The 20981-nt window shown below is 41.5% G+C and overlaps 1 protein-coding gene across 9 annotated transcripts in view; it reads right to left on the reverse strand.

Annotated features, from left to right (window-relative positions):
* The window catches only part of casz1 (castor zinc finger 1), a 166700-nt gene that overhangs the window by 13154 nt on the left and 132565 nt on the right, over positions 1-20981 (reverse strand). For 6 of the 9 annotated variants that reach the window (XM_071475904.1, XM_071475905.1, XM_071475903.1 and 3 more), the window contains 7 exons: positions 18548-19108; positions 11948-12848; positions 10109-10174; positions 7376-7472; positions 4679-4843; positions 2870-3042; positions 1300-2165 (listed from right to left, as the gene is read on the reverse strand). In XM_071475904.1, the coding sequence (XP_071332005.1) occupies positions 1300-2165; positions 2870-3042; positions 4679-4843; positions 7376-7472; positions 10109-10174; positions 11948-12848; positions 18548-19064 (2785 nt within the window). In that variant the 5' untranslated portion in view covers positions 19065-19108. The remainder of the gene's footprint in view (positions 1-1299; positions 2166-2869; positions 3043-4678; positions 4844-7375; positions 7473-10108; positions 10175-11947; positions 12849-18547; positions 19109-20981) is intronic. The other 3 variants (XM_071475901.1, XM_071475909.1, XM_071475906.1) reach the window with 2 other exon arrangements.

A 20981-nucleotide genomic window follows, 5' to 3' on the forward strand; every position in this document is an offset into this window, starting at 1 on the left:
CTAGGGCCTGTCCTGCTCAAGGAACACCACCAGGAATTGTAATCCTTCCCAGTCCCAACATCCGGAGATGCTCCCCCTTGCAGCCCCATTTCCAATCCGCACCCCACCTGCTCAGGCTCAACACAGGAGGCCTGACTGCTACTTGAATGCAAGACAGTGCTCTGCAGTGCATTATCAATTTAATACTTTAACTTCATTTCATAAGCTTTGTTTAGAGCAATATGATAAACAGAGACAAGGCAATTACCTCCAAAATTATATGAATTGTGTTTATGCTAAATAGATATTGACATGTTTTCTGGGAACAGAAGGTTTCTAGAAATTCAAAAAGTATGTCTTTGCTGATGCATGCAAGTGTGTCTGACTTCTTGTATCAATGAAAAAAAAAGCCTCTTTCTCAGCTCTGGTGCATTGAGTCATTTCTGCCTGAGCGATTTCAGTTAGTTTTTTTTTATCAGTTTGCATAGAGGATACGAAAGAAAAAAAAACATTTTTTTTTTTTGTTCTCGCAATTTCTGAACTTAATTTCATTCCACCTCCATTTGCTTGGAACAGGCGCAGACATAGATAAGAGACCAATGATGAGGAAACATGTTCGACACAAGCCCCGAGAGCCCCCACTCTGAACATCATAAGAGACTTTTACAGGCTCTACTCTCCCCTGTCAGCGCATTTATCTCCAAATGGATTGTGGGTATCTAACAAACGATCAACACAATAACAAGCCCAGAGCAGAGGACCATGCCTCCGGTATGTCCCTTTAAGCCTGAAAGCAGCCGTTTTTCTGCCTTTCTCTCCACCGTGGGATGGTGATAGAAATGACCTCTGAGTGCACTCTCTCTGCTCTGGCTGTAGTGGAGTCAGGTCCACACACAGAACAAGGATGTGGCTTTTAATGTGCATGCAATACAGTTGAATATATACTGATTGACTTTACTCTGCAACAAGCGATTTATTTGTGTGTCTAAAATTTGTAAGTGTGTTAAACTGCTTCAGTTAAAGCATTAATCAAGAGGAAAATGAATTATTAACAGGCCTCTTTTATCAATTATTATTTATGTTTTGATAATCAATCAGTGGTTGTTGTCAATTAATCAAATAGCTTGTTTTGTGTGACCACTAATCCAAAACACAAAGAAATTAAATTTAAAATATGAAAACCCACAAAGCTTTTGCTTGACCCAGCAAGTATCATTTTTTGACTCATTGTTTGAGCACAAATCATTACTTTTCATTGTGGAATTGGTAAAGTATTCACACAAATGATATACAATGATGACTATTTGTGAAGTGACTTACCTGCATCTGGGTTGTTGGAGGGCTTCAGGGCAGCAGCCGCCAACCTGGCCATCATGGGTGATATCAGGCCTTTGCTTGCTGAGATCTTCTCCATGATGGAGGATGTAGCAAAGGAGGTTGGGGTAGATGCCATGGCTCCGTCTGCCCCCGCTGTGGAGCAGCCTTGGGTCAGTGAGTCGGTGGGCATCGAGTGGGCCCCAGAGGATGCAGCTGATATCAGGCTAGCAGCTGGCGGTGGTGGTTGGAGAGGCAGCCTGGGCATGAGGGGGAAGAACGGGTTGGCGGCCAGGGCGCTGTTGGAAAGAGCAAGGGCCACCGGCATGTTGCTGGGCAGGGCCTGGGACAGCAGGCTGGACATACGCTGGCCCGCACTGGACAGTGAGGGTGTAGGCTTGAGGGTGTGGCCTGTTGTAGAGGAGGAGGAGACAGCAGTTGTGGGTGTGGCCAACAGATGTGGTACAGTGGTGGACTGCTGGGTCGTAGGCGAGGCACTCAGGCTTGAGTTCTTGCTGCTGATCGCTGAGAAATCCATCAGGTCATCGTTGCTCGATTCTTCTGGCTCATCCTTCGGCGGCAGGAAGGTGGAAGAGAGGCCCATGACCCCCGAGGAGCGGATGTGCCGGCGCTCATGTTTGCGCTTGTGGGAGGTCATCTGGCTGGTGGAGGTAAAGGTGAAGCCGCAGCCTGAACGGATGCAATGGAAGTGGTTGGTGGCTTTGCTGTACACACAGCCTTCGTACTTGCACTCCTCATACTTGTAGAACTTCTTGAAGCCATCTTTGGCATAGGCATCATCCTTGATGTGGTAGCTCTTGTGCTTCTCAATGTCACACTTGTTCTTGAAAGTGAATGTGCAGCCTGGGCGCCTGGGAAAAGAATGGAAAATATAAGGAAAACATGATTAGGCATGATGCTCTGTTACAAAGCCTCCTCAGTACCTCGGTACACTGGGGAGTCATGGAGAGGGTCCACATGATTCAAATACTTGATAATAGAGGAATGGTAACTGAGGCGGTTCAGTGACACAGCAGCAGCTCGTTGACACGTCACCACCTGCAACCTTTGCCAGAGGGACGCATTCCAAGGAGTGGGTTTGATGAACCAACCAAATGATTATCTATATCTATCGATAACAGTTCTGTGGTGCATGCTCTTCAAAATAAGAGTTTGATGCAAACTTGCGAAACTCAGTGCACTTTAATGAAAATGTATTTGTAATTATTCTTTTTATACATAGACTTGTCCTCCTTCATCCTTCTCACTGTGATTCTGTGATGTTAAGACACAGTAAATGGAAGCTGTTAGTTAGATTTCACTTGTGATAGCAGACTGTGTGCTGCCTTTCATTTATTTATATCTAAATAAGGAATGTACCTACTGTTATTTGTTGGCTTTTGTTTGTTCATGTAAGTCTCTACAGATTATGATAATAATAATAATAATAATAATAATGATAATGTAAAAGTTATCAAAAAAAAAGAAAATTTCTAAACACATTTTTATGTATCTTTGCTCAGTATAGGGTTTATAAATGTACAATAAAAACTTCCGCCACATTAGACCCATTCACCTGCAGTGGAAGTGTGTAGTCTTCTGCCCGTAGAATTGACATCCAACTGTGCCACAGTCCTCAGTGGCACGAAATCTCTGGAAGCCATCGTTGATCAGCTGGGCATTCTTTTTATGGAAGTTTTCATGGGTCATGACATCTGAGGTGCTGGTGTACACCTTGCTGCAGCCCACCTACAAGCAGAGACAAAGCATGGTAATCGAAAACAAGATGCGGGCCCACGGCACACATGAGAGTTTCAGTTTGCAAGAATGGTTTGAAAAAAGGAAACTTCTAAAACACAGTGCTTTAAAGAGATCTGATATACTGTACAAGTCATAGAGAAAGGAGCTCAGTGTGGTTAAGAAAATGTTAGTGGCCTAGAAATGGGTGGAAGAAGGTTGTTTTCTCACGTTCACCATTTAATGCACATCAGAGCAGTACAAGTTTCAACTGAAACCCCCTGCGAATTGGAAACAATCTTGTCATTGTGACAATTGGAAAAAAGAAAAAAGTGACTGAAAGAAGCAGTGGTCACAGCAGGCAGCTGAAACTACAGTACCTTCCTGGCAAAGCTGCCTTTTAGAAAATGAAATTCATATTTGGAGTGTGACGGTGCAGTCACCACACACTTTCTGTAACTCAGAGAACAAATTTCACAGGTGGAGGGGGCAGAGGAAAGCAGACACGAGGAAGATAGTTTAAAATGTTCTGGTACTCGGGAGCCCTCAGAGCCAACAGAGGAGGAAAAAAACAGGTAATGTTTGAATTAAAAGCAGCAATTGTATATCATCCCTGGCACATTTCATCCGCACAAAGCGGGCAACTTCTCCATATTGAGTCAAACAATGAAAAAAATGCCACTGTGTTTTTTTCCCCCCTAAATCAAGAGAGCCGATGCCAACATCTGCAGGTTCTCAGGGACTGTTAAAACAAGGGCTGAAATGTCCTAATAACAATTACGCCGTTAGAGGGGTTTAAAAAAGAATATATCTCTAGTCATCCTCCGCTGCACTGCTGCCCTGCCGGTGAGAAAGCTCTCGGCACAATGACACTTTGAAAATAAGCAGATGTAAAAAATTAAACAAATCCAGAGGGGGGAACAATCTTCAACTGGCTGCGTGGTACTAAAAGATGAAAAATGTGTAGTTTATATAAACACCTAGCTGAATTTTATCCATGCCAATTAAGGAGTGAGAGAGTGAAGAGGTGGGGAAAGCACAAGTAGCCTCACGTGTATTCACGCTTTTTCACTTTTCTTTTATTTACTTTAGGACACGTTTGGCCAAACTTCTCTTTAAAGACACTTTGGTGTAAATGGAAAAAGTGTGATTCCATTTCACAGATGCACTTAAAGTGTGTGACTCTCAAACATCCTGAGGTTATGTGTCTTTCGAGTGGCCTAATTTCCCAGATCCCGGCATCATTTATGTCATTTTGCTGCACAACTCATTTTTACAAGACTTAACCAGTTTTACACTGCCTTTAAATATCGTTATCACAAAGAAGTTGTTTTAAGTTTAAAGTTTTAATGGACTGTGTGTGATCTGGTTTATTGATTACCACATTTGTTTTCTGGAATGTAACTTGAAAGATGAATTATCAATTTATCTGTAAAATTATATTTAACATTTTTAGTCAGCATACGTGAGGTGTGAGTTATTTGTTCTGTATGGAATACTTAAGCACACATGGCCATTTTTGCAGATACGTATGTGTCTGTTTCCGTGTGTGTACATGTGCTTGCATGCACACTTACTGTACGTGTTTGTGGGTTTATTGTGGGTATGTGTGTGGGCGGAGGAGGAGGTGTGAGTCTGTGTAGTGTACCTGCATGCAGTGGTAATGGGTGCTTTTTCCATTGAGGTGGCAGCCATGGTAGTAGACACTGCAGTCGTCCAGAGGGCTGAAGCGCATGAATCCATGCTGCAGGGAGTTGTCCCTCTTCTTGTGCATGTTGTAGTGCCTGATTACATCCTGCTTACTGGTAAACCTCTGTAAAAGGGGAGGGGGAAAAATGTACAGCAACAGGTTGGTGTTTATTTAAACCAGTCACAGAATCAGCAACAAGTCACTTTATCTCTGTGGAAGCAGCAGCTGCAACATTTAGGAGCCAATTGGCAGTCGAGGAGGGCTGTACATGCTGCAATGGAGAGGGCCAGGATGTCTTTAAATATGACGTGTTCTGTGGTTATTGATACACTTTGCATTTTACCAAGTTGTGTCCTATCCAAATGCCGCACCAAAGGCTCTGAGACTTTCTCAGTACAAGAGAAGCTTGAAATGAAACATGAAGTATGTTCCCCATACACCCGCGGTCTTTACATTATTTATTTCCTTCCACCAAAATCAATTTTTTAAATTAAGATCAATCAATTGGCATGCAAGATCACAGTTCCGATGTTTCTGACTCTGGAAAAATTATGTTCCATGCAGATGGTTTCTCAGACGTGCACAGGGGAAAACAGAAGACAACAGGAACAAACAAACAAACAAGCCAACCAAAAAACATTTTCCCTTTCAATTCGCTGAGATATGATTCCATTTTTAATTAAAGCATTAACACTCGCTTTTGGTGCAGGCTTCGCCTGTAATGATGAGTGAATATGCTAAGAGGCCTGCCTTCGAAAATTACAACATAAATAAATATATAAATAAAAAATCCCTCCCACACCCATGAGTCAAGAAGGGAAAACAGAAAAGTCACTCCACAGAGACCTGCAGCAACCAAATCTGCTGTAATTGGACTTAAGCTGATGTTATAGAGACTGTAACGGGAGAAGCGCAAATCAATGAGACAGTTCTTCAATCCATATTTATCTCCAGTTGAGGGAAAAACATCAGAAAGAACTATTCTAAAAAGCAACTAATTGCTGTACAAAGTAGGGTAATTGCTTTGTGTCATGTGTTCCACTTGCGCACAAGAAAAAAGCTAAGATCTCACACAGCTGTTCCCTTGCTCTTGGCCCGTTTCCCACTGCATATTTCTGAGATGTTTGACTCCTGTAGGAGTAAACACTTGATTAGGACTTTTAATGTAATTGATGAATACTTTAGATTCACCAGCTTTCCTGAAAAGTCCCCATCTTAGTTCTGGGCTTTAGGCTTCCTGATACCTAATAGTCGATGATGACTGAAAGATAAGTTGAACTGCGGTCATGGTATATTCGATCCATCAAGCTGTCCAAAATAGGCCATGGAGAGAGCTGACTGGGAAAAAGATCTCATTTTCAGTTGAGTGGTGATGAAGGTTGGGAGCCACTTGCTACATTTATTTTAGGATTCCCACTAGTGTGGCAAGATGCACACTCTCGCTCATGTACAAGCCCATGAAAGGAGAATGCTAAGACTCAGCCAATCGCCCGGAGGCTGGCAGTGGGATAATATTCCAGGAGTGTGTGTCATGTAACATTTCATGAGTTATCGCTTCGAAAGGGACTGCTCATCACTGCCTGCCTGTTTTTTTCAGGGTATTGACATCCTGCGAGCTGGCTTCCAAAGCATATCTGTGTTTCAACCCAAAGCAAGAGCAACAGAGAAATGTGGACCTGACCGTGGAAATTGCCATGATAACCTGAACTAACACTCTAAATAATGACATGAAATGATTTTCCTTTGTATTCCTCCAAGAATGTGTCTCATCAGACTGTGAAGTGGGATTCATGCAGAAAATGAAAGCCTAGATACGTAATGCTTTTCACCACACAAACAATATTTATCGAGCGGTAATCTCTCCTGATCAGGAGCAGACAAAGGAGATTACAGATGAAGATGGCTTAATTCAGAATATAGTAAAGAAAGGAAGGAAAACACACACAGCACTAGCTGTGCATGGATTTTTCACATCTTTGACAAATCTACCCATGTTTGTCTAACTCTCTCAGGCCATATGCTGCAGCAAACACAGGGTCTGTAATATGATCTGTTTTGTGTTTTTTCTCCTTCCTGTGCCATACATGACAACTCCTGGGACCAGGACAAGATTAATAACGTGAAAGGGGATTAAAGGCAGGCCCCCAGTCATTGGCAGATGTATTTACAAAAAAGAGCACATAGATAAAAAGAGAGCCGTACTTCAAGCATATTTACAATTAACCCTTGTTATAAACGGACAACTGTCAAGGACCAGCTGTGCTTGGAAGACACCTGCAAACTGAATGAGTGTAAACACCTATTGCCTGTTCAGCAGACCAAAGGCCAACACACTTTTCATCTTTGTAAACTTTGACTGGGTGTGACCACTAATGGAAAGATGACACATTATCCTGTTTGTCTATGCCAGGATCACCATGTCCTGAAAAGAGAGATCTTGCTTTAAGTCACCTTACCTAACCCTTGTTATGAATAAATAATATAACTTAACTAGCTGGTTTTAACCAGTAAGGTCTGCACTTGAAACAAAATTACATTTTGTTTTATTTTTCTCATTGTGTGACAATCTGGAGTGTGAGGCACAGTTAGCATTATACAGGAAGAAACGCTAAATGTGTATTTGGGTGATGCTCAAAAAAGTGATAAAGTACTCACGCTCACCTGGTAGTTACACTCAGGGTCCATGCAGTGGTAATGCTCTCTGTACTGGTAGGCACAGTGCACATGCCCACAGTGTTGACTTCCAGAGAACCTGAAAGCCAAGTTACAGGACACATTTCAACAGTTACACATTTTAACAGCCAAACAGAGCAGTGGATAGAACGACATCAAGCCTGGTTCAAAACCTGGGAACACATAAGAGTTTATCCCACAGAGAACAGTCACAGGGATGAAAAAGCTGAATGATAAAGCAGCTCAGAAAGATGTCAGTGTGATCCAAAAATAATTAACAATAAATAAGGAATGATTAGGGAAGAAATTATTTGAAATTCCAGGAACAGCAAAAATAAAACAGGTGAAGGAGTTTTCAAAGGCATTATGTGCGTCTCACCTTCGAAGTAACACAGCTTACACCTTCAAACTGGCTTCTGCTTTCCGCACTGCTGCAACAATTTACCCGTCTGTCACACCAATTTCAGCCAAATTAGCTCCATTTATTTCCAAAGCAGCCGTAAGAGACACTTATTACACTGAAACCGTTTCCCTTGACACACATTCACACGCCCCATAACTACTTTATTTCTCAATGCTGTGAAAACCCTTGTCAAATCAATGCACTGTTCTTTCGGGTTAACCACAGTTTTACTCTGTGAGGAAAAGGGTCAGGTGTCCTGAGATATGGGAACATCTCTGTCTACTTTTCACCCCAAACCCTTTCACTCTTTCATCTGCAGTCCAAAAACCAGACTGTAGTCTGGCACTAGATAAAAAAAAAAAAAAAAAAAAAAAAAGCTGCTTGCTACAGTGCAACCACTTTTACGGTGGTGATTATAAGCCTGACGATGATGACTGTTAAAATCCTCCAATTACCAGTGAAAACACACAAATAAACATTTGCACTGCTGCTGCCAAGAGCTCCATCTGCGAATGCAGAGGAGAGGGGGAAAAGGGGGCTAAGTAATATTTTTTCCATCTCTCTTTCTGTTTTTCCTTGTTAGGATTATCCCAGAGCTGCATTTACAGATCACTTTGCTGAGTTCATTAAGCTAATTGAACGGTATATCCACTACACTTTTTAAGTTGGCCGTCTGAGTGTATGTGTGAGTCTGTAAATGGTGATGGAAGTAAGGGGGGGCTTTGGAAAGGTTTGATGGATCTTTTAGAAAAGACCAAACCAGTCAAAACAAGTTGAACTACGTGTATGCAATAAAGCCAACATATGCCCCACGCATTAGTGTTTTCTATAGTCCTCTTTCACATACAAATACACATTCACATGCACACATTTACACTTATGAACACACAAAGCCCCCCCCCCCTCATCCTCCTGAGACCATGGCCCACCCCTCTGCTCATTGCCCAGCTGTATCACTTTGCCTCTGGACAATTCCCACTTGCCGCGTCAGGGGGCCTAATGGGCCGCTGCTATTCAGCAGCAGATTAAATATTAATATCGCCACGATACAGAGATTGCAGCGCATCTCCAGTTACAATAGAGATACACAGATCAAAGTGCCGAAGCAATAGTGGGTGCATGAAAGCATTTAAAGAGTGAAAACTGCAACTAAACACTACCAGGGAAGCTCTTTAAAACATCAAACTGTAGTGTTGTGATGAGATGAAGAACTTTTTTTTTCTCTTTTCACAAGGATTGTGTGCGAACACGTTTACAAAGCTGGTTTTTAGTATTAGTGTGCACTCATTAGCCCTAGCTCCGAGGACCATCCCCCGCTTCTACCTCCCCTCTCTGCGCTACATTTGCCCTTTTTATGAGCCCTCCTTTTCCATTTTTTTCCTCCCTCCTCTTCTTTCCTTTCTCTTTTTTTCCCAACCTCAACACGGAAATTGAAACTGTATCTGGGCTTATCTGCAGCCTCCCCGTGCATCAACTGCCGAGATGTTTAGACAAATTTTATGCATTATGCAGCGCAAATATCAAAACAGTTCTTGGCAGTGCCAGCAGAAGCCTCATTAAAAATTCCTTAATTAAATCTTCTTGCAAAATGTAATCAGTCCAAGGAAGGGGTTTTGTGTGTGTGTATGTGTGTGGAGAAGAGGATGTGTGTCTGTCAGTGCCAAGGCTTTGATTTGTGCCCTTCATGTTATGGCTTGGAGAAGTAATCATTAATGCCAAAGCCACTTTGGCTTTTCAAATGCTGTTTTTCTTTCTTTTTAAACGGAATAAACAAACAAGTGATAATCACCTTTCTAGTGTCGGCTCAAAATTAATCCGGAATGGGGGACATTGTTCTGTGTCCATTGAAAGGAAAGATACCTCCCCTCCCCTGATGTTTTTGTCTCTGTTGGTGTGAATGACTGACTTTTTAGATCAGTCAGTTCCTCGTGTGTTCAACAATAAACGGCAGAACTAAAGAAGAACCCGGCCTGAGCTCATATCCTCTCTGTGTCAGTCACAGTGAACAGTACAGAGTTGCACAGAGTTATGTTCTCCTCAGTGTTTTAGTGCTATACACACTGTGAGCATTTATTCAACCAGTTACAGTAAGCTACCATCAAACCATTTCTCTTTCATTAAACCCCCATCCTTCTACTTCCTCTCAGCACATAAATTCTTTTCTTAATTAATTTACTGTGCACAACATTTTCATACCAGTCTACGATCCACTTACATCACTGAATAAAACACACCATCAGTACATAAAAAAGGTCCATCTCTGTTTTAGGTATATTTTTTCATTGGTGTAGCACATTGAGGGATTTGCATACCTGGCAATATATTTCTGGTAGAGGTTGATGTCGTCACTGGCGGGTTTATCTGTTGGCAGGCCATTCCTAATGCAAGAGCAAACACAAAGGAGACAGGATTAAGGGTGAGGTTGGGTTGCCTGTTGTTAATAAAAACAAACTGACACAATATTTACTTACAAGCCGCTCCCAAACTTTGGACTATCAATATGCATTTTCTTGTGGCATAACAGCGTTTTCATATGGTGTATGAATCAGAGATGTAAGGCGCACACTTTGATGCATGGTCTCCCAACCAACGAGAGGCAAAATGCAGGAGCAAAGGGACATTAATCTTTTATAGGGGTATTTTGGTGAGTGCTCATATGCAAAACTGGATAATGGGCATGTGGAAGAAAAGCTCTGAAAAGGTCTTTTCTGATAATCTCTGAGGGCCTTGGCTCTAATGCTGATGTCAAGTTGTCTCCATTCAGTCAGGACTCAGTTCAAACAAAGATGTAAGACAACACTGCAGCTTCAAATGCATATGGATTAAGCTAAATGACTTAGTACCAGTTTCAACTCAAATTCAGTTCTAAACAGGAAATCAAGGGGAATTTATTTCATTACAGCGACATGCTGAGAAAAGTTGTGTGCTTTTTGTCACCTGTGATGTGACTCCCTTCATGAAGCTGGTAGCAGTACTGTCTATAGATGTCATAATACAGTTATTGGTTCTGCTTGCTCCCTCTCAGGAATGGCATTTAGCTCTGTGTGAGCAGCACCACACGGGGGATGACCTAAGGTTAATCTGGCCCGGAGGGGAGGATGTGCTGCCAGACATTTTCCCTAGCACCCCCTCTCCTCCCTGTATACAAGCACCAGACTGGGTCAGTTAGCCAAGCTTGCAGCTCCGCTGAGCCCTAACCTGACAAAGGCCAAAGCCTGAGGGAGAGGTGCCTGAGGGCTCTTGAACAGTGTCTTTGATAGGTCTTGACTAACTAGAGACAAGGTCAAAACCAATCAAACAGACTCTGGGAGCTGTTTCCTACTGGTAGTGCACACGACTGTAGGCTAGCTCCCCAAACCCCTCGTTTGCTTCCTTTAAAGTGCACTCGTCAGGCAGTGTTTAGTCGGCCCCTGTGACTCGCCGGGAGGTTAGTCATGGCTCCAAAGTAATTAAAGGGAGAGTTGTTACACCCTAGCCAAACGAAAGAAGTCAGTCACTTTGCGATGACTGTGCTAAATCAGTCTCCACGGAGTGCTACAGCGAGTAAACACTTCATGTGCCTTCGCAACTCATCATGTCGTGGATCTATTGGGCGCTATGCGCTATTTCACACTACATTCCTGTTGGCTGCTGTGGAGGTAGCAATTACCTTTGCATTAGGCTAACTGACTCACAATAACAGTTAAGTGCATGTGAACTTCACATTAGCTCCAAGGTGTTCCACTGAGAGAGTGTGAAGAGGATAGGCCTCTGAGCTTGGAGTCTTTTCAATCCATCAGTATACTTTAAAGTGGAATTTCAGATTTTTGTCAATAAGCACATGAGATACATGCCATCATTTGAAAGCATGAATACCATATATGTTATCACCTTATTGTTAACTCCACCAAGGAGGTCATGTTTGTCAGTCCACTAGTTGCTTTGGTAGCTGGATATCTCAAAATCTCCTCCAGATGCATTTACTGTGAAGTTCAGTATGGGTGTCCCTATAGCCACATGGTAAATTTAATGACTTTAAATGTTTGAAAAATTGCTAGGATTTAGATATTCTCAAATCAGCAAAAATGTATATTTTTGATGCAGATTTAAGATAAACCAAAAGCAATGCCTGTGGTTTCTAGTTTCATATGATGATGTTTGAGCAGACTTACTTAACAGAGGACACAGTGCCCGTGGTGATTGAGTCAGTCTTAGAAAAGCTGGACTTTAGGTAGTCTGCGGCATTGAAGCTTATGTGTCCTGTCTGGTCCATTGTGAGCCCTGGAGTGATGCTGGCCCCAGCTGCACCTGCGGTGGGGACACCAGGAGCTCCTGGGTTCCCCGGTGCTGAAACGAGGACATTGGGCATCAGTGAGGCCTCAGGATTTCCCGGCATCAGTTTCTGAATTGTTCTGATGTCATACTTCGAAGGGCGGCCCACTTTGCCAGTCTTAAAGGCGATGGCACCGCCCATGTCAGGGTTGCCCTCACCAGGCTTGAAGAGGTGCAGAAACTTGACGTTCTCCAGGTCATACTTGGAGGGTCGCTTGTAAGCATTACCATTCTGCTGCTGTAGACTCTCACCCATCTTCAGCTTCTGAATAAAGAAGTCATACTTTGACGCTCGGGATGCCATGTTCTGCATGTGAGAGGGATTGGGTGGCTGAGATGTGCCCAGCTGAGGTCCTCCTGGCTGTTTGTGGTCCAGACTGGAGGGGTAGATCTGTGCCTCTGCCCCGGGGAGACACCCGGAGGACTGGAGGATGGTAGCACTCTTGTCTTGGGCCAGTTTTGAGTTGAGGTCATCTGGTTTGGGTGGGGAAGCATGCATGGGCCAAGGTAGGGTCTCGCCGGCTTTTAGCTTGCGAATGTACTCTTCATACTTGGAGAAGCGGGCACGCCGTGAGGCCTCCTCACTGCTGAGGGATGAGGGGTCTGAGGTAGCGGCTTTGAGCTTCTCAAAGCTGATCTTCTTGGTCAGCTCATCCCTTACCTGCTGGTCATCATAACCGAACATTCCCAAAAACTCATTCATGGTGTTGGCTGCATAGTCTCGCAGGGCAGATGCTTCGCCTGCAGAGAAAAACAGAAGAGGGCTTCTTTGTAAGATGTATAAATCAACTTCATTTATATTTTTCCTTTTAAAGCTGCTACCAGTAAATTTGAAAACTATATCTGGAATTACTGTAATAAAGTCTTTACTTGCTAAAGCAGCACGTACAAACATTAATGTGATTGTCTTTTCATTTGACTAGTGAAACTGCACCAAACTTAACACATTGCTTAAGACGTCAGTTGCCAAATTCAGGTCACTAAATCAGTCTATAAATGGTTCCTTCACGCTTCACATTCAGTGATGCTTGACAACTGTTACACTGTTGATGTGCTTTGTAGTGGATAGTCTGTATTTTTTTATTTGTCATCAAATATGTTGGTTACAAAGAGATTAATGTGGTAAAGTAGCTTTGTGTTAAAAGTGTAGAATATATTTTGTTGGCCCAATTAATGAATTCTATTTCACCTCACCATTTTGGCAAATTCGCTGCGACATTTAGATAATGGAAAAACTATATCTCCTGCATTATAGTGTATAAATTTTTCTGAACAATGAATGTTTATGATTGATGCGATGCCATTATCCTTGTTACTTCAGAACTGTAGCAAATTTAATCACAGGAAAGTGATTCTCCACTGCAAGCTACACCAACACCTGAATATGCTATGTATTTATGTGTCTACAAAACAAGCGGTCTGAGGCAATGCTCTTCCTGTTTTGGTTGCACTATAAGTCAGTTCTGCAGAATCTGCAGGTGACTGTACCAAAGGACACATTGAAAAAAACAACCTTTTTCTGATTGTCTATGCTCATCATGTTATGCTATCAAACTGAATGACAGAATTACTTTTGAAGCTATCTATTTTCAACAAATATTTTACATGTAAGACTTAAGTAAGTATTAAGGGCCCATATTAGAGAAATAAATATATAAAAGAAACAATATCAGCACATTTAACTTTAAATTCTTACATGATGACTGATGCTGAACATTATTAAAATGACAGATCATTACTATCTGCAGAGAAATTATGGCATGTTAAGTGCATTTAATAAAAATCCCCTATGAGGCTGGGTGTAAGGCATTTTAAAATAATATGATGATTGTGTCACCTTCAAAAGTGAACAGAATGAATCCTTTCCTCTTTTTACACATTTGTGAACTGAAACACTACTTTCATTTTAAGAGTCCATTAAATTGGACAACTTCCCCAAGGACATAGCAAAATATAGTCAATGTATAGCTTAATTGCATTATGTGGAGATTAATTCTGGCCCATTAACTTTCATCCAGGTTAGTGCACGGGGTCAGAGAGTGGGGAAAAGGGAAAAGTGATTTGGCCTGAAAGTGGTGAAGGGACAAAGCTCTGCATAAAGAAGAAGAGCGTGGGGTAAAAGGCACACCGAAAGGATATGCGAGAAAGAAACAAAAAGAAAAAAGGAAACAGACAGGACTCATGAGGCGGCTTTTCCTCAAACAGTTATGTTTGCTCATCCATCTCAATTCCAAATATCTCTTATTGTGTCATTTTGCAGGTTGCAGACACGATACCAGAACACAGACATGCTAGCAATGCACCAGGTGATAATTTAACACGGGTCATTTAAAACCTTTGGCAATCTTAACTAATCATTGGCACAGCCACAGGACCACAGTCCACATCCTTTTTTTAAAAAAACATTTTATTGCTTTTTTCATGACCATAGCACACATGAGCTGGTGAGAGGTAATATCAGCTACCACCCGGGTAATTAATACACAAATATTTCTGCTCTTGTCTCAGATTTCTCAGTTATTGCTAAATCAGTCGCTGTGCCCTGCTTTTCACATCTCCTGCGTAGCATGTAAAATAATCCCCAAATTTCCATTCACTGCAATGGGGTTGCTCCTCTGCACGGTGGATCAGTATGAAAGAGTATCTGCTGGATCGAAAGGGCATGAAAAATTTAAGAGAAATGGATCAGGTATTTGAGAGGAAATACCTGCATGTTTGCCACAGATCATTTTATCAAATCTACCATGTTTTCACATGTACTGAAACCACAGAGTGACATACTGTATATACATATAGTATATAAGTATTTACTACATGGTTCAATTTAATTGAAATTATTCTATAGTTAAGTTTTAGTTTTCCCTTAAGCTAGGGAATTGATAAGAGTACATGAAAGAATGTTTTAAAATATTAAAACATTCAAATTTCATTTGGCTAAACATTTTTTCTTGTTTGATTTAGGTTTTAATAACCTTAGTGCTTGGATTTAACTGCTCCTGTATTTCTAAGGGCATCTCAGGTCACAGTATATCATATAGCTCTAAACTTAGGGCCATCCCACCCACCCACAGTGCGAATCAGAAAGTTGAACTCCAGTTTACTGAGTGAGGGGTGATATTTAAAAAGAGCAAGGCAGAGTTAATATCACTGGATGGGAATCATATTTCAAAATTTCCAAATGAAAAGAATTTAAAATCACTCTCATCACCAATATAAAAAATGTAACAGTTGATTCTGGATTGACTGTGAATAGTTTCAGGCTTGTTGACTGTTGTTTTGGAGTAGGTAACAAATTAAAGAAAATATATATAATTTTAGCTGCAGAGTTAATTGATAATTATTGCAGAGAGACTTGTAAGTTCTGTCACGGGAACACAGACATTCCCCTTTTCATATTCTATTTGCTTAGGGTATTATCATCACCTTCTCCAAAAAATTAGCAGAGTCTCTTTATTCCTTCATGTGGTGTGATATCAATGAAAGGCAAATGATTGGACTTGAAGAGATTATGACTGGGACCGACAGGAGATAACCTTTCTGAAACACCATGTAAATGAGTTTTCTACTCAAGCCCTATCTGGCTGCCTCTTAATGATGATGTGACACCAAGTGGGAAACTATGTGTGGTGTGTGGGTTAAGGTGTGATTGGCCCCACTGCAATTGCTACCAACCATCTCCATAAATAAATCAATGAATACATTTTTCTTTTTCTTTTTCATCACTTTCTTTTCTGTTTGCCAACACATCTGACATCTCCCTCTGCACTCTCTCTGGTGCCACCAGAAAATCTACAAAGAAGTGGTTCCTAATCTTGACACTTCAGCCAAGCAAAATCCAACACATGACACAGACCTGCCTTGTCTATATTTGTTGCAATTAGGCCACATTTTCCCTCCCAGATATGATAACAGATGGGCATTATATCTCCTTTTGGCTACCAAACATGGACATCGGTGTGGCATAGCTTCTCTACTCACAGGACTGAAAGGCAGAGGCGTTGCTGCTGATAAAGGTGCACGCTAGTGGCTATATATGGACTAATCTCGAGTTTGAATACCCTGCAACGGGTGTCTCTTTTGAACCACACATGCACAATATAAACCATTTTGTTAAGAAAATGTTTTAATAATGTGCTGTGTTTTCAGTGGAGTTCAGTGTGGGAAAGTTTTGAATAGTGAGATTCTTCCATATGATACAATAATTTAAATAGAGTTTTAAAAAGCAATTTGTCTTCATGTTAGTGAATTAGTTTAAGTGTGTTTTGTTTAAATGGACAGTGGTATCCTAATAAAGAGTTGGTTTGAATAAATGACATTATGTGCATTTGTTTGGACTAATTTGACACACACAAAACTGTACGGAGCTTCAAACTTCCTCGCTGTTTGGTTAGTTAATTAACAGGCAGTAAATAGAGAGGGCTTTGAAATAGCTTGAAATGAACAATAACCTTTTACAGTGAACCCAGAATTGCAAATGGAAGTCATGGTCAAGCCTGTTTGATCCATCGCTATGAGCATCTCTGTCATTGCTTTCATAGTTTTTATTCATTGGTTTTTCCATTGACTGGCTTATGAGGGCTCTAATGCGACATCTAAATTATCTAGGAAAAGTATTCTGGGGTTTTGCACTGATAGGAAATCCGCACGATGCCTCAATGTGAGGAGTTAAATGTTTTGAAGGTCGCAGTTTCTCTCATTGATCTTGCAATGTTTGTTAATTACATTGTCACTGATGTTGTGAGAGATAATTAAGCCACTATGTTTATATGCATAATTATGTGCACTCCGCATCAGCCTTTGAAAGACAGCGGCGAGAGAGAGAGAGAGAGGGGGGAAAAAAATGTTTTAATTGTGAGCTGAGCAGAAACATGGCAATATAGATGCCCTAGTTACAATCAACAAAGAGCAACTCTGAAAAAAAAAAACACACACACTAAAGACAAGATTTGCAACTGATGCAGTATGCTCTCCCTGCAGTCTTCAAACACTCTGGCTTTGTTGTGAGATGTTAAGTTGTAAAGGAGCCAGTGGAGGGAAAGGTGTAGGCCTGCTACACAACAGTAATACATATTTACAGACAGGCTTTTTTTATGGCAACGAAATACACACAAAATGACTAATTAAAACCACAAAGCATTTTTCATTTGCCTGAAATGAAACCTGCTTCATTTTCTGAGAAGCCCCTGCCCCCAATTCTGTGTGGCCAAAGCTACTGCTGTACAGTTTGTGAAAACAAAAAGAAATGAAGACAAAAAGAGCATGTGCACATGAGTCTTAGGTAGATACCTAAACCTAGATGAAAGACTGAAAAACTGTTAAACTGATGTGAGCAAGCACAAAACAAAACTTGTTTTTGTACCACAACAACCGGTCGCGCCTGCAAATTGCTGTTTTTTTTTTCTCTCTCTGGTTGTCTCAGAGGCTTTATCTATTCATATAACCGAGCTACGGTTTTTCTCCTTTTTACAGCTCTGTGTTTTAACTTCTGCTATACAAAGGCCAATCTCTACTATAGTGCGTATGCATCTAGTTTCAAGGGTCACAAAGTGTATAACTGTAAAGGGCACTTTCTTAAAAGATTGTTTGTGCTGTTAACACATTCTCTTGCTACTTCAGCGTGACTGTTGGAAGTCTCTGCCAGCTTTATCTATTTGATAATCAGTAAATTATACCATGGGAACATCATGTCACAATTAAACAGAGGTTATTCTGAGTCATTTACAAGAGCACATAGTATTAAGGAATTTATTAAAATATGTTCATGTCTTTTAACAATAAATACATGGATCCATTGTTGTTTGTGAGAAGACAATAACGTATTTAAGCGTGATATGGCAATGCAATATAACTTCCCTATTTCTGACTTTATTTGACAATTGATCTCTTGGATTTGACAACTGTGAAAAAAAAACCAAATTCCTCCAAGGCAGACTACAACTCCATGTAATAGAGGAGCTTGAAGCAGTGGCTAACTTTAGTGAGCTTAGGGAAAAATCAAAGACTCAATATGTAATCCTGGGTGTAATATGAAGCTTAGCCTGGCCCTGCCATGCGCTGTTGGCCCACAGCTGCTGGGAGAGTGCATAAATGGCCTTACAATGTAAGCCTACTCCATTTATGAATTTCTTCGTACAGTTAACCACACACAGACAAGTTAGTCTTTTCCCCCCCGGCCTGCCACTTGAATCTGTCTTTAGGGTAATAATGTCACTGGCTATTCATAATGTAACCCTAGAGTGTGTCTTTCCAATGATGGGCACACTTTAGCTTTCGTGGATGTGGCAGTGTCCCCCACCCTACCTAAGCCTTTGCCCCTTAATACTATGGAGTGGAATGCTTTGAAGGGCAAAGTGTTGGTATAAGATGTATAAAAAGAGTCAAGTATAGTATGACAGGGACGACCTAGTGTACTGTAGGGACAACAGACAGTCAAACTGTACCTGGAGAGGAGAAAGGTGCTTGGCGACTCTGGGCCTCGCTTGGTGGGATGTAGGTGTCTTCTTTTGAAGGCCTGTCATCAGCTTCTTTGTCGTCATGGTAACTGCCATCCTGAGACCCCGCCACAGGATCGGCCTCCTCTGCATTGTCTTCCTCATCGCTGCAGCCTTTGGGCTGTACCATGTACACGCCCTCAGGAGGGCCATCTTCGTCATTGCTGACTTTGAGTTCATGCTCCTGTTCATCGTCAGGGGCTGGCGGCTCATCGCCATACTCGCCGTTGACCCACTTCTCGATGGCCTCGCGTCTCTTCTGGTCCTCCTCTAGGCTCTGACTTAGGCTCAGGCTCTCTGGGAAGTTGGTCTCATTGTCATCGTAGTGGGAACTGCCACGCTCACTGTTTTCTGCTACACTCTGGTCTCCTTCTGCATTCTGGGAGCTGCTGTCAAACACCACCTGGCGGCTAAGCTTGGCACAGATAGCATTGAGTTTTAGGCCACCTTTCCTTTTGGCGGCCATCTTGGATTTTCCTGAGGTCGTTTCAGTGCATAAACTCCTTTCAGCTGATGGAAACAAGAAAACAACAACAAAAAATAAAATTAGTCAAAACAAATAAATAAAAACAAAATTAGAGTCTCAGTTAGAGTTTAAGAAACGCTTTAAGATATATAACTCCAGACATGCTTTCTCTACCGACAGAAACAGGTTTTCCATGTCAGTAAATTGTGCTGATTTTGAACATCACAATGGAAAAACAAACTGATATAGAACAACGGTGACCGCTGCTATTAATAACATCCAAAAGCACTTAACATTAACAGCACAAGACTACAAGGACACACAGAGATACTGTACATATCTTTCTAAGTCACACCTCTTCGGTCAGCTCAGAGTTTAATGCAGTGGTGGAAAAAAAGGAGAAAAAAAAGCACAAGCAGCTGAAACCACAGGCAGATAGGTATCAGACCCCCTATGGTACTACAAGCAGCAAATACACGGCTACATAATCCTTCACATGACAGCGCTATAGAGACACTGTGAAATGTTATCTTCACTCTCACCTCAAGAGGCTGTGGTCTTGCTACTGAGTGGGGGGCTGCTCAGTATTAGAGCTGTCAGAATGTGCAGCGAAAATGCTGAGCACTTCTGGGCTTTTTGGAGCCATGTTCACATGTTGGCTGTTCAGTGGGATTAGACTCAGTAACTGCTTCTGTAGAAGCTGCTGATTTCACTTTATTAACAGGAAAATTATATTTATAATGTTAATAAGCTTTTTCTATTTTTACCATTGATGCAGCCAAGAGTGCAATCATGGTACATCATGCAAACAATGTTGTAGTTTCTGTGTTTTATATAGCTTTACTTAACAAGACATACTACACAGGCTCAACATTTTTTTCCCCAGGGCGGCCTCCCTGAACAATAGAGTATGATAGAGTGTGCTTTGGGGCAGGAATGGGTGGCATTATTTCAACCCAAGTGGGGCTATCTTTATAACATGTCCTCTGATGAGGCAGGAACAGCTGCCTGTGGCATTCCATATCCAGAGCTGCCTTTTTAGGGCAGAAACTGCACACTGTTACCTTTCACTTGATTTCCAGAGCCACCAAAGTTCACCTTCCAACAACGTTTTCCAGACTCAAAATCAAGGCCAGATCTTTATCAGGTTGTAAATAACTTTTAAAAAGGAGGAGGAGGCGGTGACTGCCAGTAACACTGTATTAATGATATCAAAAAAAGTTGAGGATTCACCAGGGATCAGACAACCATGTTAAACTTTTTTATTCAGTAGTATGTATAGCTTTGTCAGTCGAGGCTCTGTGAAAACTGTTAAACAAAGCAGAGATATTTCTTCTTGCGTGAAGTTGTATTGAATCTTAACTCAGCTGCACTGTGAGTAAGATAATAGACTATACTGAGCTATGGACACACCATTTCAGCAGAGAAAAATGTGCGATATCAGAGGTAACAAAGTTCTATCTTAAAGACTCAATTCACTTTCTACAACAATGAGTACGAGCCTCTTCATTTCCCTTCAGCCATAAAGCCAAGCACAATCATGTGTGAGCCATTGCCAGCATTATGTAAATCACATCGGTGCAACATAAAAGCCTGTTTTCATTTTCTTTTGCAAAGCTGTGGCATCATTAGAGGATATACAATTTGAAGGAGTTTACAGATCACCCCAACGCCAGACAATGCACCCCCTGCTCCCCACACATGCTTTCTCAGTTACTGTATTTACATTGTGTGCTTCCTCTCTGAAACAATGACTTCAGGAATTATGTAGTTTTCAGGAGGCCATATATCAGCAGCACATTACTGTACAATTTAGTGTTAGACAATTGCTGGCGGGGGTGAAAGGGTCACCTTTTAGAAGACAGCAATTTTGAAAGAAAAAAAATCAGCTGGAAAAACTATTAGGAAGTAGAAGGC

The sequence above is a fragment of the Trachinotus anak genome, unplaced genomic scaffold (genome assembly GCF_046630095.1).
Source record: "Trachinotus anak isolate AG129_WGS33_773 ecotype Australia unplaced genomic scaffold, CSIRO_AGI_Tana_v1 ptg000004l, whole genome shotgun sequence".
NCBI lineage: Eukaryota > Metazoa > Chordata > Actinopteri > Carangiformes > Carangidae > Trachinotus > Trachinotus anak.